The sequence below is a fragment of the Patiria miniata genome, unplaced genomic scaffold (assembly GCF_015706575.1).
Source record: "Patiria miniata isolate m_02_andy unplaced genomic scaffold, ASM1570657v1 HiC_scaffold_3, whole genome shotgun sequence".
Taxonomy (NCBI): Eukaryota; Metazoa; Echinodermata; class Asteroidea; order Valvatida; family Asterinidae; genus Patiria; species Patiria miniata.
In genome coordinates this window covers 10086299-10101251 of record NW_024037069.1, presented here as the reverse complement: position 1 = coordinate 10101251, position 14953 = coordinate 10086299, and the positions used below count along the sequence as shown (strand labels likewise).

General features: G+C 40.5%; 1 protein-coding gene across 1 annotated transcript in view; it reads left to right on the top strand.

Moving 5' to 3' along the window:
- Positions 1–14953, top strand: part of LOC119737344 (stabilin-2-like) — a 67776-nt gene that overhangs the window by 40913 nt on the left and 11910 nt on the right. The window contains exons 37-53 of the mRNA XM_038211635.1: positions 376–424; positions 1256–1317; positions 1837–1959; positions 2907–2983; positions 4394–4588; positions 4894–4947; positions 5377–5466; positions 6385–6531; positions 6860–6991; positions 8448–8687; positions 9296–9382; positions 10011–10151; positions 10944–11000; positions 11896–12022; positions 12541–12690; positions 13577–13789; positions 14526–14716. Coding sequence (XP_038067563.1) covers positions 376–424; positions 1256–1317; positions 1837–1959; positions 2907–2983; positions 4394–4588; positions 4894–4947; positions 5377–5466; positions 6385–6531; positions 6860–6991; positions 8448–8687; positions 9296–9382; positions 10011–10151; positions 10944–11000; positions 11896–12022; positions 12541–12690; positions 13577–13789; positions 14526–14716 — 2135 coding nt within the window. The remainder of the gene's footprint in view (positions 1–375; positions 425–1255; positions 1318–1836; positions 1960–2906; positions 2984–4393; positions 4589–4893; positions 4948–5376; positions 5467–6384; positions 6532–6859; positions 6992–8447; positions 8688–9295; positions 9383–10010; positions 10152–10943; positions 11001–11895; positions 12023–12540; positions 12691–13576; positions 13790–14525; positions 14717–14953) is intronic.

Sequence of the window (14953 nt, the reverse complement as noted above, 5' to 3'; positions counted from 1 at the left end):
CCATAAAGATATGATCAAATGCGCATCACAATTATTATCCCTGTTCATCAGGAATGAGACCCTGCAGCAGCTCGAGATCTGTGCAATATGGTCTCTAGCTTCACTGGTACCCATTAATGCTCATGGGTGGAGAGAGGCAATTGTAGTAAAGTGCCTTGCCCAAGAACACAAGCACCGTGTTCCCCGTCAGGGTTCGAACCCATTTGCCACGGCACACGAGTCGAACGCCGTAACCATTGGACCACAGCACCCCCGTTTGAAACCAACATGCATTTCTGTCATCAAACTGCTATGAAGTTCTGATTTTCAATATATGTTGTGTTAGTAAAGGAATTAAATGTTTTAATTTGGGTGAAATACTTGATTATTTTTCAGCTATCGAGTCCACTCCTGCATGCACTGCACAGTGTGATCCCAATGCGTAGTAAGTTCTTGTGATATTCTCTCATATCTGTTCCATCCATTTCCCCTGTTATGCTTTTTACACAGGCTAGTCCAAAACAGTCGGATTGTATTTCAAGTAAGCTCTCTGACATGTCAAATTCAGTCAACAGGCAAAAAGCAGGAAACTGGTGGCACAGCTGTCTTATCAATCACCCAAAGTCAGAGCATAGCTTTATCAAATTGCGTAAAAAGTACCAGCCAGTCAATCCTGTTATTTGTTGGCTGGGAGCTCTTAACTATTGAAAACAGTCACTCGATTGATTTTAGCTGAAAGGACAACTTGGCACATAATGTATGCTTGCATAGGAGGGTTAAAGTCTGCCATTCCTGAACTTTGGGAGGCCCACTTTCCTGGGCCTGCACAGAAAATACTTATCTAGTGGTTACTGGCCAACATGTCATACAATAGACCATTATCGTGTTGCGGCCATCTTTATTTTTTTCCCATTCAAATCAACGTAACTAAAGCGAGGCTGGAAGGAACATAGTCTGGTTCCTTTTTGCACAAAAAACATTAGTATTCAGTACTGTTATTGGATACAGGGAACATGACTGCAATGGTGGCAGCATGATAAAGGTCTATAGGCATATGTGTTGCTTGTGATAGGTTCTCTGCTGACTATTACTAAGCACAGCAATGTCTTGCGAAACCCCATAAAATTGAGTCCCTTCTTTGAGTCTGTTTGAATCAATCCAGTTATGTTTTCAATCAGCATCTTGTGATTGTAATGCTCAAGTTATGGATAATTAGCACGATACTGAATAATGGTTCAAATTTAATATATGTGACTGTTTCTTATTTTGTTCATAGTTGCCTTGATCAGCAGTGTATATGTTACCAAGGTTACATGGGAAACGGCACTTTTTGCCAGGGTAGGTAGAGACCATGGAATATTCAAATTTCATGTGCTAGGAACCAATTTCATGAATTAAATCAGAGGTTTACATATTTTTTATTAAAAAAAGAAAATTACAATTGAGAATAAGTCTGAAGCTGGATACAAACATGATCATGTGGTTCACAGTGTGTTTTAGCTTTTAGTTAGCAAAAATATTTGTATGCTTTGTAATTATTTTGGTTTTTTTATGATGAAGTTGGTTGCAAGCTGATGTATTTTTTGGATAAGACATTCATTTTAGGACAATTTTGGTCTTTTTTTCTCATTGTGTCTGTGTTGTGGTAATTGTCAAATTAAAATGTTGAAGTTTTGCAAAATTTTATTTTCAATTTAGACAAACCCTATTTGCCCTAAAATGTTATCATATGCCAGCTTGTGAATAATACCTGAAAAGAGTTTGAATTTGAGTCGCAAGCTCTAGGTTGGCAAAAGGCTGACTGTTTCCAATGCTTTGAAGCTTGTATTTTCTTTCCTGCCCCTCCCCCTCAATCAGTCCATGACCCCTGCAGTGAAGATGGAGTGTGCTCAGAGCATGCTTCCTGCCATGCATCCTCTGGCGGGCAGTTCCAATGTGAGTGTTCGCAGGGGTACCAAGGAGATGGCACGTACTGTGAAGGTGAGACGGTTTAATTTGGCTAAAAACCCCAAATCTTCCAGAATCTGCCAAAATCCTCCAATTGGCCAGAACCGAGTGCCACAGAATTTGTACTTAATTAATCAAAATGTTCAATGGGCATCAATCTTTATGTTAAATAGCGATCGCTGAGCGCTACATTGTCAGTTATGCGAATCTTCCAATGATATTTTCAAAAATATCATAAACGGTGTAGAAAAAGAAGATGGATCGATGTGTATTATGAACTTGAAAAATCGTCATCTTAAAGGATGTTCCACCAGCTTTCCGTTAATAAATGCTTGCTCCTTAGAAGTCATGGTTAACTGAGCACCACTGATCTGAAATAAAAAAAAAAAATCATTTGGAATGATTCAAAGGTGTCCAAACAATGTGCCGTCCCTATGGACTGCAGTTTGGATGGGTAGGCTAAAAGTTCTTGAAAACGATTGACTCTTGTTTGAATGTATGTACAGTGTTGTGAGTACAGTGGAACGTCGCTATATTGAACACCGCTACACCGAACATTCGGCTATACCGAACATCGTCTTTGGCTCCCGATTTTTGTGTGCCAAACGTACTGAACATTGTTGTTGAAAAAAAATATCCAAGTGGCTATTATTTCCCTAAGGAATAGACGGGGAAAGCCATCTGTTGCTGTAGGTAGTAAGCTCAAAAACTGTGTAATTACATAATTCAATAGTCGGCATGAGTTCCAAGTCGTCTTTCAGTAACTACATGTACATGTACCAGGGCATGCAGGCTGAAGTTCTGAAGGGCGCTATTTATTGAAAAGTGAGTACTGGACCACCGCCACCTTTAAATCGCCAAAGAAATTGTCAAAGAGAGATCGTACTGAAGGACTTGTTCTTTCAGTTAAAGACATCCCTTCATCTTGCACCTCGGAGTTTACGTTAAAGGTCAAACTTACCTCTTGTGTTCCTTGATAGAGGTCAACCCATGCCTTGATGGGGATGATGGAGGTTGCCATGAACTCGCTGAGTGTATACACACTGGGCCGGCTATGGTGAGTGTTGATTCATGCTTTCTCAGTGCTGGTTCAAGGAGAGTCTTTGCCCAACTCCCATTAGAAGCAGACTTTTGAGAATAGTGGTCTGGGATCATGGGCATCGCCAGGATATTTTCTAGAGGGGGGCAAAGCACATTATTTCCCCAAATCCTTGAACTTTTTCTATCATATTGTCATTTTAGAAGGTAGACGGGGGACATTTGCCCATCCCACCCCCATTGACGCCCCTGCGGATTCCCATGTTGTTAAATCTGCATTAAATTAACAGCAATGTGACTTCGCACCTTTTTTTTTCCCTTTCTGTCTTTGTTTTTTCTTTGTTTTTTTTCTTTGTTTTTTTCTTTTCCAGAGGGGGCAAGCTCCCCCCTTGCCCCCTTATGGCAACGCCCATGTCTGGGGTTATGTATACTGAGGAGGTTAATCCTAAGCTTTGTGTCCGGTTTCAAAAATTATTTGGAATCGTTTAATGTTCCAACCATATTCCTAAAATCAACCAAGCAAAGTTTGGTTTTTGACGCCGTACATTTTCACACCAATGAGTAAGTTTAAACGTTGACTCGAACTTCTCAAAAAGCTATTCCAAAACCTCACCGTCCTGGCTCCCTGTTATTATTATTATTATTTTTATTATTATTTGTTTCTGGTAATGAAACCAAGGATTCCTCAAAAGCACCCTAGGCACTGTAGCTCACAAGCCTGAAGAAACCTATGGAGGGAAGACAATGAGAAGAAATTACAGTTTTAGAGGTGGGAGGAAAAGCCAAGAAGAATATTCTTGGGAAAACCCACAGAATCAGGCAGGGACTGAAAACCCAATCCACATGTTGGCCCAGGCGGGATTCGAACCCGGGTCACAGTGGTGGAAGGCGAGGAAAGTACCGACTCCCCTGTTGTAAACTTTAATAGAAGTGGATGAATTATACGTTTTTTCCCTTTGAAAAGGAGTTGTATGTTTTGCTTAACAATTTTTGAGATGGTAACCATCAGGGTTCGAAATTAGCAGTAGCCCGCTAGCAAATGCTAGTCAAAACAGCGGCGGACTAGTCAAACTATTCCTTAAGTAGCCCGGCTGGCGAGTGCAAAATTATTGGGATACGGCAAAGATGAACGTACAGGGAGAAATAAATCATTAAATTCAGAAAGAAAACCCCATCAATTTGTGTATGATTTTATCAACTGTTTTAAAAGGTTAAATTATTAGATCTGTTCATTAAAAGCACTGACAAAATTGCCTCAGAATTGAGCCTGAAAATACGCCATTTTGTATTTGCGATAAGAAAAAATTTGGGCTAGTGAAAACGCCCGCAGGCTAGTTAAGAGTCCGTTTCAGTAGCCCGGCTGGCTAATGAACAAAAAAGTTAAGGTTGAACCCTGTAACCATTGATAAATCATGTTTTTGTAATGCAGAGTACCTGCCACTGTCAGGAAGGTTACGAGGGGAACGGTCGCACCCGCTGCAGTCCCACCAACCCCTGCCTAGAGAATAACGGCGGCTGCAGCACCAGGGCACACTGTGCCCAAACGGGGCCGGGCCAACGCAACTGCACATGCTTTGACAGGCACATCGGGAACGGGCTGGAATGCACAGGCAATATTGCTGAGGTGAGCTGGACTGGTTCAAATCTCTCCTTTTTGAATTTTCAGATTTTAATGCTAACTTCATTTTTTGACTTGTATGTTGAAATTTTTCATTTTTGTGATGCAAATTTTAATGTTGCATATTACCCTTCATCACTGGGTCGGCTGGTCAATTACAAATTCTTGGTTTGATCAGCTGAAAGATCATTGCTAACTTCAGCTACCAACAAGTGTCCATATCAAGTGCTTACTACTATCTTTTAAACTTTCTTTGCAGTACAGAACAAAACCACAATTTCTCATTTCCCCCCCTGTTTTTGTGAACACAGGAGATGGCGTTGAATCCTAATGTCAGTCAATTCTTTTCGCTTCTAGAGGAATACGTAAGTGTTGTTGACTGAATTATGCAAATCTTTGTTTACTTTAAGTGCGTAAAAGTCATTTGGCAAAGAAATTCTCCATAGTTCTTTACATGGGACATCAGGATTATATTTGAATGTGTTAATATGTATGATACAATTTTGGATTTTATTACAGATTTTTTATTAACTTGTTAACAGTTTTGGCTAATTGGATTTTCGGTGCCCATTGAAGACATATTTTTTAAATACAATAGATTCGAAATTTATATACTTTACCTTTTCCACACAAAAAAACTTAGTCGGTGTTATCACGTATCTGCATGGTGATGTCTGCAATAAGCAGTCGTTTCCTGTGACATCATGTGACCGCAAATCTCTTTTATGAGTTTGTGTGGTTCTTAAGTTAGGCCAATCACCTGCTGATGTGATTAAACTTATTCCCATTGGCAGAGAGATGTGATGAGGGTTCTCGGCTCGGTTGGTCCCCTGACTATGCTGGTACCCAACAACCAGGCATTTGAATACATCAGCCAGGATCAGGTAACTTGCTTATCGGATCGACTTTCCTGTCTTTAAAAATAGAAATTATATTTAACTATTGTCTCTGGTCCTGTGGAAGTAGACATCGAGAAATTCTACAGTACCCTTAAATTATAGAGTACCCTTAAAGACGCTGCGCATAGACTTAAGAGGGCGCTATATAGAATGCTCGCAAGAACCAAGTCAAGGTACTTGTTCGGGGTTTGCAACGTACGTGAACATTTTGTAGTGAATGTGCAAGTCCATAGTATTTTCATGTTGAAGTAGAAGCAATGTTGCCGAAGCACCTTTGGAAATTAGTTTTTGTCGTTGAAATCATTTCACCACTTGTCAACCACAAGTCAAGTTTTAAATGTAATATACAACATTTGCAAACATAAAAAAAATAGTTCAAAATTATTATGAAATACTTTATTTGACTGTAAGTGAATAATAGTCTCAACCATCCTGTGAAATCATGTCACCTGGTGTGCTGTCATTTTCAAGAAAATGGAATTTTTGTATCTATTTCCAACGATGGTTGGCTCCTTGGAAAACTGAATTTTTCCCCCAAATACTTACATTTCTGAAAATTACAGCAAAAGCAAATGTTGTACAATACCTATTATTTGCCAAATCTCCCACCAAATGATGAGTTATTCAAATGCACTGTGACACAGCCAGTTCTATGTCATTGTTCACTCAGGCTCATTTTAAAAACAGAACTCTGCTTAGGAAATATAATATTTGCTAAGCCAAAACAGGTTAGAAACCAAAATACCATTCATCGTATATTGCTTCTCCTGGTTCCCTGCTGATTTTTGTTAAGCACATTTGTTTGCTATTAGCAATATTAGTAGCTCTTCCTTGGGCCCTTCCCTGTGATTTGACTTGTGATTACCTTGATTAGAACTGTTTTTTTTCTATTTGTCCTGACAGATTGAAGAGTGGCGTGAAGACAACCAGCTGTCCAGGGTTCTCATGAACCACATTGTTGGATGCACTGCCTTCCTGGCACCCACTGACGACATAACCACGTCACTGACCACACTCTCTGCCCAACCAATTAATGTCATGTACTCTCAAGTAAGTCAGCATGTTTCGCAGCAAAAAGTCTACCCCAAACTTCACAGGAGAGGAATTTCAGAAATTTGAAACATCCCCGTTCAAAAATCTTTTGAGTCTCCCGACCAAGAAATGTTATTTTGATGTGATACTGAATTTTGTTTTGAAGTGTGCGGTGACTCCTTTTAAAACGCACCTAAAAAATAGAAAATCTTTTCAACATGATCTGGAAATAAACATCATGAAGTTTATTTTGAAATGTCTGGAATTGGCTACTACGGGGAACCGGATTCTTCAGAGCCCGGAGTCACAAATCGATCTTGTTCATGTTTCATGTTTCCTTTTACAGACGCAAGGCCTGACTGTGAACAGTGAAGCGCACGTGACTGCGCCCAACTTTCTGACCAGCAACGGAGTCGTACACACCATCGACCGAGTTCTTGTGCCTGGCTTGCTGGATCCTAGACCTGATTATCTTGAGGTAAGATTCATCAGGCACAAGTCTTGGTCTGAAATGTCTGAATGTTAAGATGGTAGCACCATGCAATATGTTTTGTTTCATGCTGCCCTTCCATATGTGTGCTTTCAGTCCATTTTGTGTTCGTTGCATTATTAAGCCGATTCTAAACTGCAAGCCTAACTATTCAATTGATTCGCTCATAATTTGCAGCTATTCAAAAAGTAACTGACCTAATTATTGTTGAAAAGCATACTCGGTTTAAAGATAGCAACGGGACTAAACTCCCTGTGAAATTATCTTTTTGGCAAGCTGTCATTTTGAAGAAATCAAAGAAAGAAGGAATTTCCGTTAGTAGTTCGTTTTTTTATTTGGCGAAGCGCGCACAAGGGTTGACACGACGCACATGCGCCCGCGGTTTCAATAATTCATCGGTTCAGTGCGCGACATCACGTAGCTGCCATTGGCTCAGTGAGAACGTGTCTCGGACCCTGAATTCAGGCCCAATTCAGAACGCGACTCAGCAACTTTTGATTTGAAATGGAGATTCTAGAATATCGTTTTTCTTGGAATACACATGTATATAGCATTCACTGAGCTGAAAGTGCACGAGGTTAGTTGTTTAGCACCCTTCTTTAGATTTTGAGCACTTTTGTTGGTTCGAACGAACATAATGCACAAATTGCAAATGATGGACTGTACCGTTAAACGGGGTGCTGGGAAGGGCTGATCTCCTTCACAAAATTTTGTGAAGGAAGCACAGGCACGCAGAGCATTGTGGAGAGCTAACCTCCTTGTCTTATGCACGTACATTCTTTGTGCATGTGTCCTGCGCAGGAGGACATGTGGTAATGTTCATACGAATTCTATCTAGTGAGGACTGGAAGAAATTACGTCATACATCCAGAAGAAATTAGCCCTTCCCAGCGCCCTGTTTGGTCAGCAGACCCAAATAGACTGAAAAACAAGCATATGTAAAAGGCAGCTTACCCTTGTGTCTCAGTTTTTTACTTTCAAGATACTTAATTAGCTGGGCCTGTGTTTCAAGCAATTTTGCCAAGTATTGTGCAGCTTTAAAAGAATAACTTTATTCTTGTTGCATATATCAACCTCTATTGCTCTTTTCATGTAATTTTGAACGAAGAAATTGACTGGAGCAGGGTTTGAACCTACGACCTCCGGATTGCCGTTCCGGTGCTCTACCAATTGAGCTATCCAGCTCTTTTCTTGTGATATGAATGGACTCGGAAAGTAGTCTGCATTTGCAATCTTTACTAATTTTACATCCCATTGTTTATATTTTAAGTGGGGGCCCGGTTTCTCAAACAAGCTTTACAGTTTGGTCTGGAATACAAGTAGAGCAGGCATGATACCAACTTAGAATTTTCCAACCATGTGAATATTATAAATGGCGCACTTTGAGCTTGTGCATTAGCACAATCAACAGGATTTCCCAACTATCCCGCTAACACCCTTCCAGGACCTACCCTTGGAGCTGGTAGCTCCCAACACCACCTACAGCATCTTCATGGGCCTGATGAGCCACTCGGGCCTCCTGGAAGCCTTCAGCACGCGCATCTCCCTGCCGGTGACCATCTTCATGCCTACCGATGAGGCCTTCCTGGAGCTGTACCCAGGCAAGCTGGCCGAGCTGCGAGATCCCAGCAACGTGGAGAAGATGAGGGAGTACCTGGCCTATCACATCATACCTCGTCGGACGGTGAGTGTTGCAGCTTTGGTCTGTTGACTCTGGGTGGACTTTAGTGTTGTCTGCTGACAATCTGCAGACTCTGTTTACAGTTTGCTCTTAGGATGACCAACACCTGTTTCAGACTTGTGGAGTGCTGTGCTCATGGTTAAGGGCATTGAATTCGTGGTCTGCGGGTAAAGCTGCAGGTTGTGGGTTCGAGTCCAGCCTGGGATCATGGTGCGTGTGCCCTTGGGCAAGGCACTTTGTCACTCATTGCTTCTCTCCACCCAGGAGTAAACGGGTACCTGTGAGGGCAGAGATGGTTATTGTGATTGAATTAGCTTCCTTGCGCCTAACAGGCTGCATGGAGCTGTACACTCCCCAGGGAGCTGAGATGGTATTTGGAATATTTCATGAGCCCAATGAGCAGGGGTAATAATGATGTAGCGCCTTGAGCACCAGTCCTGGTGGATACATGCCCTTTATAATTACCCACTATTATTATCATTATTCAAGAGTAACACTGAACCACAATAGATTTCAAACGTCAAAATATAATTAAAATTTAGGAATAGTTTAATTTAGCACGACTCCAGAAAATGTTTTGACTGCTCTTATAATGATCAATTTGTGAACAGATTCACACCACGCAGATCGCTAACCACGGACTCCAGGGCACTACCTTACAAGGCTCCAACATAACCATTGAGTGCCAGAAAAATCAGGTCAGTAAATCTCATCAACTACGCGTGACATAATGTGATCAGATCGCACAAAATGAATTTTAAAGACTATTTTGGTCACTTTTGAACTTTCCACATGCATTAGAAAGAGCATTCACAGCTCTTCATTGTAATATATATTGCATATTGATAAATATGGGTCATTCTATCAATTTAGGGTCCAATGTGTGACATTTTTCCTGTCCCTGTTACCTTGGCACTTTGTAATTTGCCATTCAAGTATCATTAAGAGTGACTTCAAATACTTGTTTGGTTGGGTAGTTAGTTTGTTATTCATAATCACTTTTGGATGATGACTTCATTTAGGAGTGTATCAGAATTATCAAATCATGCCGGTAGGTGTCCGATGTTACAGGGACAGCAAGAAAGTGGACCCCAAATGTATAGAATGGCCAATATGTGGGTGAAAAGGTAGACATTTTCTTTTAATTTCCATTATGACTTGTAACTCCAAACACTAGACAAAACTACGGAGATTTCTATCCACACAGAGATCATTTATGTCAATTCTAGTATTGTTACTCTTCAGGGTAGTATCATTAATATGATTGCTAATGATAAATTTTGGAAACCAAAATTATTTAACGTTTTTATTGTGTTATTTTCTCAGGGTTTTTCAGTGAATCGAGACTCCAAGATCATCGACACGGAGACACCCTTTCAAGGTGGCCTTTTCTATGCCTTGGATATGGTTCTGGAACCCCCTAGCATCGGAGGCCGCTGTGATATCACAAACAACGTCACATTCTCGGTAACTCGATCCTAGCAAATTTGTTTTTAACAATATCTGTTGTTTTTTTCAGAAATATAATTACAGGAGAAGTATTTATTTATTTATTTATTTATAACAGCCCTTATTTGCATGAAATGTGAAAGTGAAGTAAAAAAATAAATAGTAATACTTATAGTGTGAAAATTGCCACAATAGTATATACAACTTGATAGTTTGCCTTGTGTACAGGGCCAAAATACACGGCTCTTTCTACCATATTTGTACAAATTGTAAATAATTAAAACAAATTTTATCTCTGTTTGCTTCGTATCACATGGTACCTCTAGCAATAAGGATATACAAATAATGAATGTTTATGAGTGCAGTGGTAAGAATAATTGTATAAGGTGACAGATGGAATGTTCCATTCCAAGAGACAAAGCCGAGTGCAATGGAACATTCCATCTGTCACCAAATGAAATTATTCTTTCCATTGCACGAATGTGAAACATTCATTATTAGTTTTATGCAACGCCTTGAATACATTCTTGTCATCTGATTGGTAGTAGAGTGACTATGCAGTGGAAGTTCTGTTTACCATGGAAGGAAACTTCTGTTTGTACCGTGCGGCCGGGCCGTGGGTTCGGACGAATAATTCAATGACACATGATCAACAACCCACCAATCAGATGACAGGGATTTATTCAGGCGTTGTACAAAAACAAATATTCAAACTTGTATGCATAAATATAAGTATAGTTGCCATCACTTGTTGTCATGTTGCAGACGCTCAATTTCTTTCTTTTTTTTACCTTATTCAAAAATGTGCAGACAGAGTGTAATTCGTGCAGTAGGACCATCCAATGCCCATTGGGATCTATGCCAATTGTAAGTATTGAAACAGACCGTAAAAAATCCCATATTTGCACAAAATATTTTTTTTTAAAACAAATTTATTTCATGAATCTTCTTAAAGGGAAAATACAACATTTGCAAACATCAAAAAATAAAACTACCAAATCATTTTGAAATACCTTGCTGGACTGTTAGTGAATGACAGTGTAAAGCATCCTGTAAAATCATGGCACCTGGTATACTGTCATTTTCAAGAAAAGTGGTATTTTTGTATCAATTGCCAACGCTGATCGGCCGATCAGCGTTGGAAAAAAACTGGCTTTTTTTCAAATACTGGTCCCAATTGACCATCGCACTTGTTTGCAATCGATTACAAACCTATGAACGGGTACGAGCCAGCTAGACTGGTTCCCTGACCTTACAATTCCCCAATGTATGTAAACTGCTCTGTTTCTTCTTATATGGAGTCAGGGAACCAGACTACAGGAAAAAGATTGTTTTTCTTGGTTTTTATAGCATTTTCGAACCCAAAACCTCAAAAAAGTCAGTGTAACTATATTTGCTATAAATTTCCAACCCCCCAATTCCATCCATTTCTAAAAATTTCAGCAAAAGCAAATGATGTATATTCCCTTTAAAGACTGGTTCATAGTTTACACAAATGCGGATGCAAAGCGAATTCGATGTCAAAAAACATTCGCTGTGCAATTCGCTAGTGTTGAAATGTGTCCGACTTGCAAAATTGCAGTGTGAGTACCATGATGTCACAAATTTTGCGCTCGCATTCGCTGCTTCCAGCTGCTATGAACTGGCCTGATATTTGGATATGATTGTCACAATGATTGTTTATGTAAATTGCGGAAGCACAGTCTGACATTATGAATACGGAAACAAATGTTTGAAATTTTCGTCTGACCTATTTTCACAGGACGGCAACATCAACTGTGTGTACTCCGTGGGATGGTATAACTACCAGCAGGGCTGCCTGCGTCACTGCGTCCGGCAAGAGATGGAACCACACTGCTGTAACTACCACTATGGTCTTGACTGCTTAGGTAGGGGAATGTTAATCGTAATATTAAGTAGAAATTCTAAGAAGAAGAAATAAAAACCAAGATATGAAAAAAAAAAAACTTCTGAGCTTTTTTTAAATATATGAATTTTAAAGAGGATATGACTTTTCTGAGGAAAAATAACGCGAGATAATTTCAGAAATTGCTTTGACATTTTGGGGGACAGTTTTAGAAGGTGCAGTGAAAGTTGTGGAAGATGTAGGGATATTCATCGGAGTTGTATAAGTATGGGCAGGTTTGGAAGTCAGAATGGGGGGGGGGACTTTAATATAGTCAACTTTTTGGAATGGAATTCTGAAGACAGATATGTAGGTCGAGAAAAATATCATGAAAGTCTGTGTGACAAGCTTTAAAATTAAGTCTTGTTAATCACAAAAAAATGACCATGGAACGTAGAGAATCTTTAGTCTATGACTTTATCTTGAGGAGTCTGGAGAAAAAAAAAAATCTAATCAAACCTGCCGAATATTGAGTCATTTGTTCTTGCCCCTTCTCATCAGAGTGTCCCGGCGGTAAACGCAACCCATGCAGCTGGCATGGCATCTGCGAACACGGCATAACAGGCACGGGACATTGTGTCTGTGATGAGGGTTACACAGGAGTGGCGTGTGAGCTGTGCCTACCGGGCCGATTCGGACCCAACTGCCAAGGTCAGGATTTCCACACAAAAAAATCATACCTTAAAATGGATGTTTCACTGTAAGGTTGACATTTACATTCTAGTTGAACCCCAAAAAACCAGGGAAACTTGTGTCAATGTTTATTTGGATAGCTTGTGACTTGATTTGGGACTGGATGACTCTTAAGGGACTTGTTAGGACTTGTAAGGGGATGAACCTGTGTTCACAGGAATGGAGTGCCCATCTCTCTTTCAAAGCGATTGGACCAGACTCGAGTCCATGAAATGCTGCTGTGGGGGGGGGGGGGGGGGGGATCGCCAGACCTCCTCCACAGCGAGTCTGTTGACTTCCCAGCATTGAATAATGCCGGTACCCATTTAACACCTGAACACCTGGGTTGAGAGGAGTAATTGAGGTAAAGCACCTTACTCAAGGACTTGTAAGGACTTATAATAGACTCAACTACAATACTGCTATCAATGTCCAACACTTGCTAGATAAGCACCGCTGAGGACAAAACGAGACAAACAAACGCAAATGTTGTCAGACAAAATATTTTTACCCCACAAAATTTCGAGGTGTTACATGGAGAGTATCAAATATTTCACCAACTTGGATTACACTGATCATTACAAAATGTGACGAAGCACAACCATTGTTTTGGTCAGAAAGATATTGTAAATGGCTGGAAATATATTTTCTGTGTATTCTGTCAACTACCATTGGCTTCGGGATTAAGCTTTGCGAAAAAAATTCTGAACAAAATAATTATTAAAATGAAATCAGATTCAAAATTGACTGTAAAAAGGCTTACCTTTTGTCTTTGTTCGTTCTCTGTCTCTTATATTTAATTATAACTCTGACTAACTTAGAAAATATGTTGAATTTATTGACTACTTCTTTTCCGTGTTGACAGAATGCCAGTGCTCCAGCCACGGTCAGTGCGACGATGGGTTGTCGGGCACCGGCAGCTGTTTCTGCGATTTGAACTACATGGGCACCACGTGTGAGACGCGCCTGCCTGTCACGCCGACGTGCGACCCGTTTTGCCACATCAACGCTCTGTGTCGGCCCGGCAACATGTGCAAGTGTCGCCCAGAGTACTATGGCAACGGTTACTCGTGCACAGGTAATACCTGCGGCTTCTGAAACTTTCTCAATCTGTCTGATATAGAGTCAGTAAACGGCCAGTGGCTCGTTGTTCTTATGACCTTTGACACGGGGTCAAATACACATAGCAATCAATCAAATTTATCAAGCAGGGAGGGTGCAGCCTGTCCTCATATCTAAGACCAGGTCTCCTGTCTAACTCATCCCCAGCTTCACAGCTGTGTACACAACCAAGAATTCCAGGGGAGTCAAAAAAAATGTAGGAGCAATTTACCAATTCAAAGGAAAGTTGTCTTTCAGAAAAAGAAATATGTTAGAAATGTTCACAGCTGTAGACCAATCCGGTCATGCTGTCCATTCTATCACGAAGGCCCCCATCAATGGTGAAAGCATTGTGCTAGCTATTGTTCAGACAATCCATAACGGGGCAGTTGCTTTGTTCAGTAACATGCACAATGGTTTCTCCATTGAAGGGGCCTCATGTGTGTACGGTGATCACGTATGTACACGGATTTGTCTGTGGCCACACAATTATGAAGCTTAATGTTTACTCAGTAACAGCCATTACAAGTACATACTGTCTTTTGATTGGCTGAGAGCAAGTCACATGGTAATTGTCCCATAGAACACCTTGGGAGACTACATTCACTTTAACACTCTTATAGTTGGAATCTCTATGATACTTGAATTTTTTTTTCATTTCGGAAAAAACAACAACATATTTTTTCTTTTTCACTTTCCTTCATTGCTCCCAGTGATTAACCAGTGTAGTTTTGACAACGGCGGCTGCAGCTTGTACGCCGACTGCACTCAGGTCAACACCGAGGTCACGTGCCGTTGCCATGTCAACTACGAAGGTGATGGTTACATATGCCAGCCCATGGATCCCTGCATGATGGATCACGGTGGTTGCCATGTTGATGCGACCTGCAAGCTGACTGGCCCGGTAAGTTGGTTGCTCGACCAAATGAAGCTACTTCTGAGCCAGAAGTTTGTTGTGCGATAGTGTTGTTTTTGCCGACTTGTATTGCATTGTTTCTAAACATATCTTAACGTCATTCAGGCATCTGGACACAGCATATTTGCATTATCTTCGATGAACACTAATGACACGACCTGCCTTTGGTCATTTTTTGAAACCTCGGCTACATGTACAACTTTGGCTTCAAGCTCCACTTTTCTC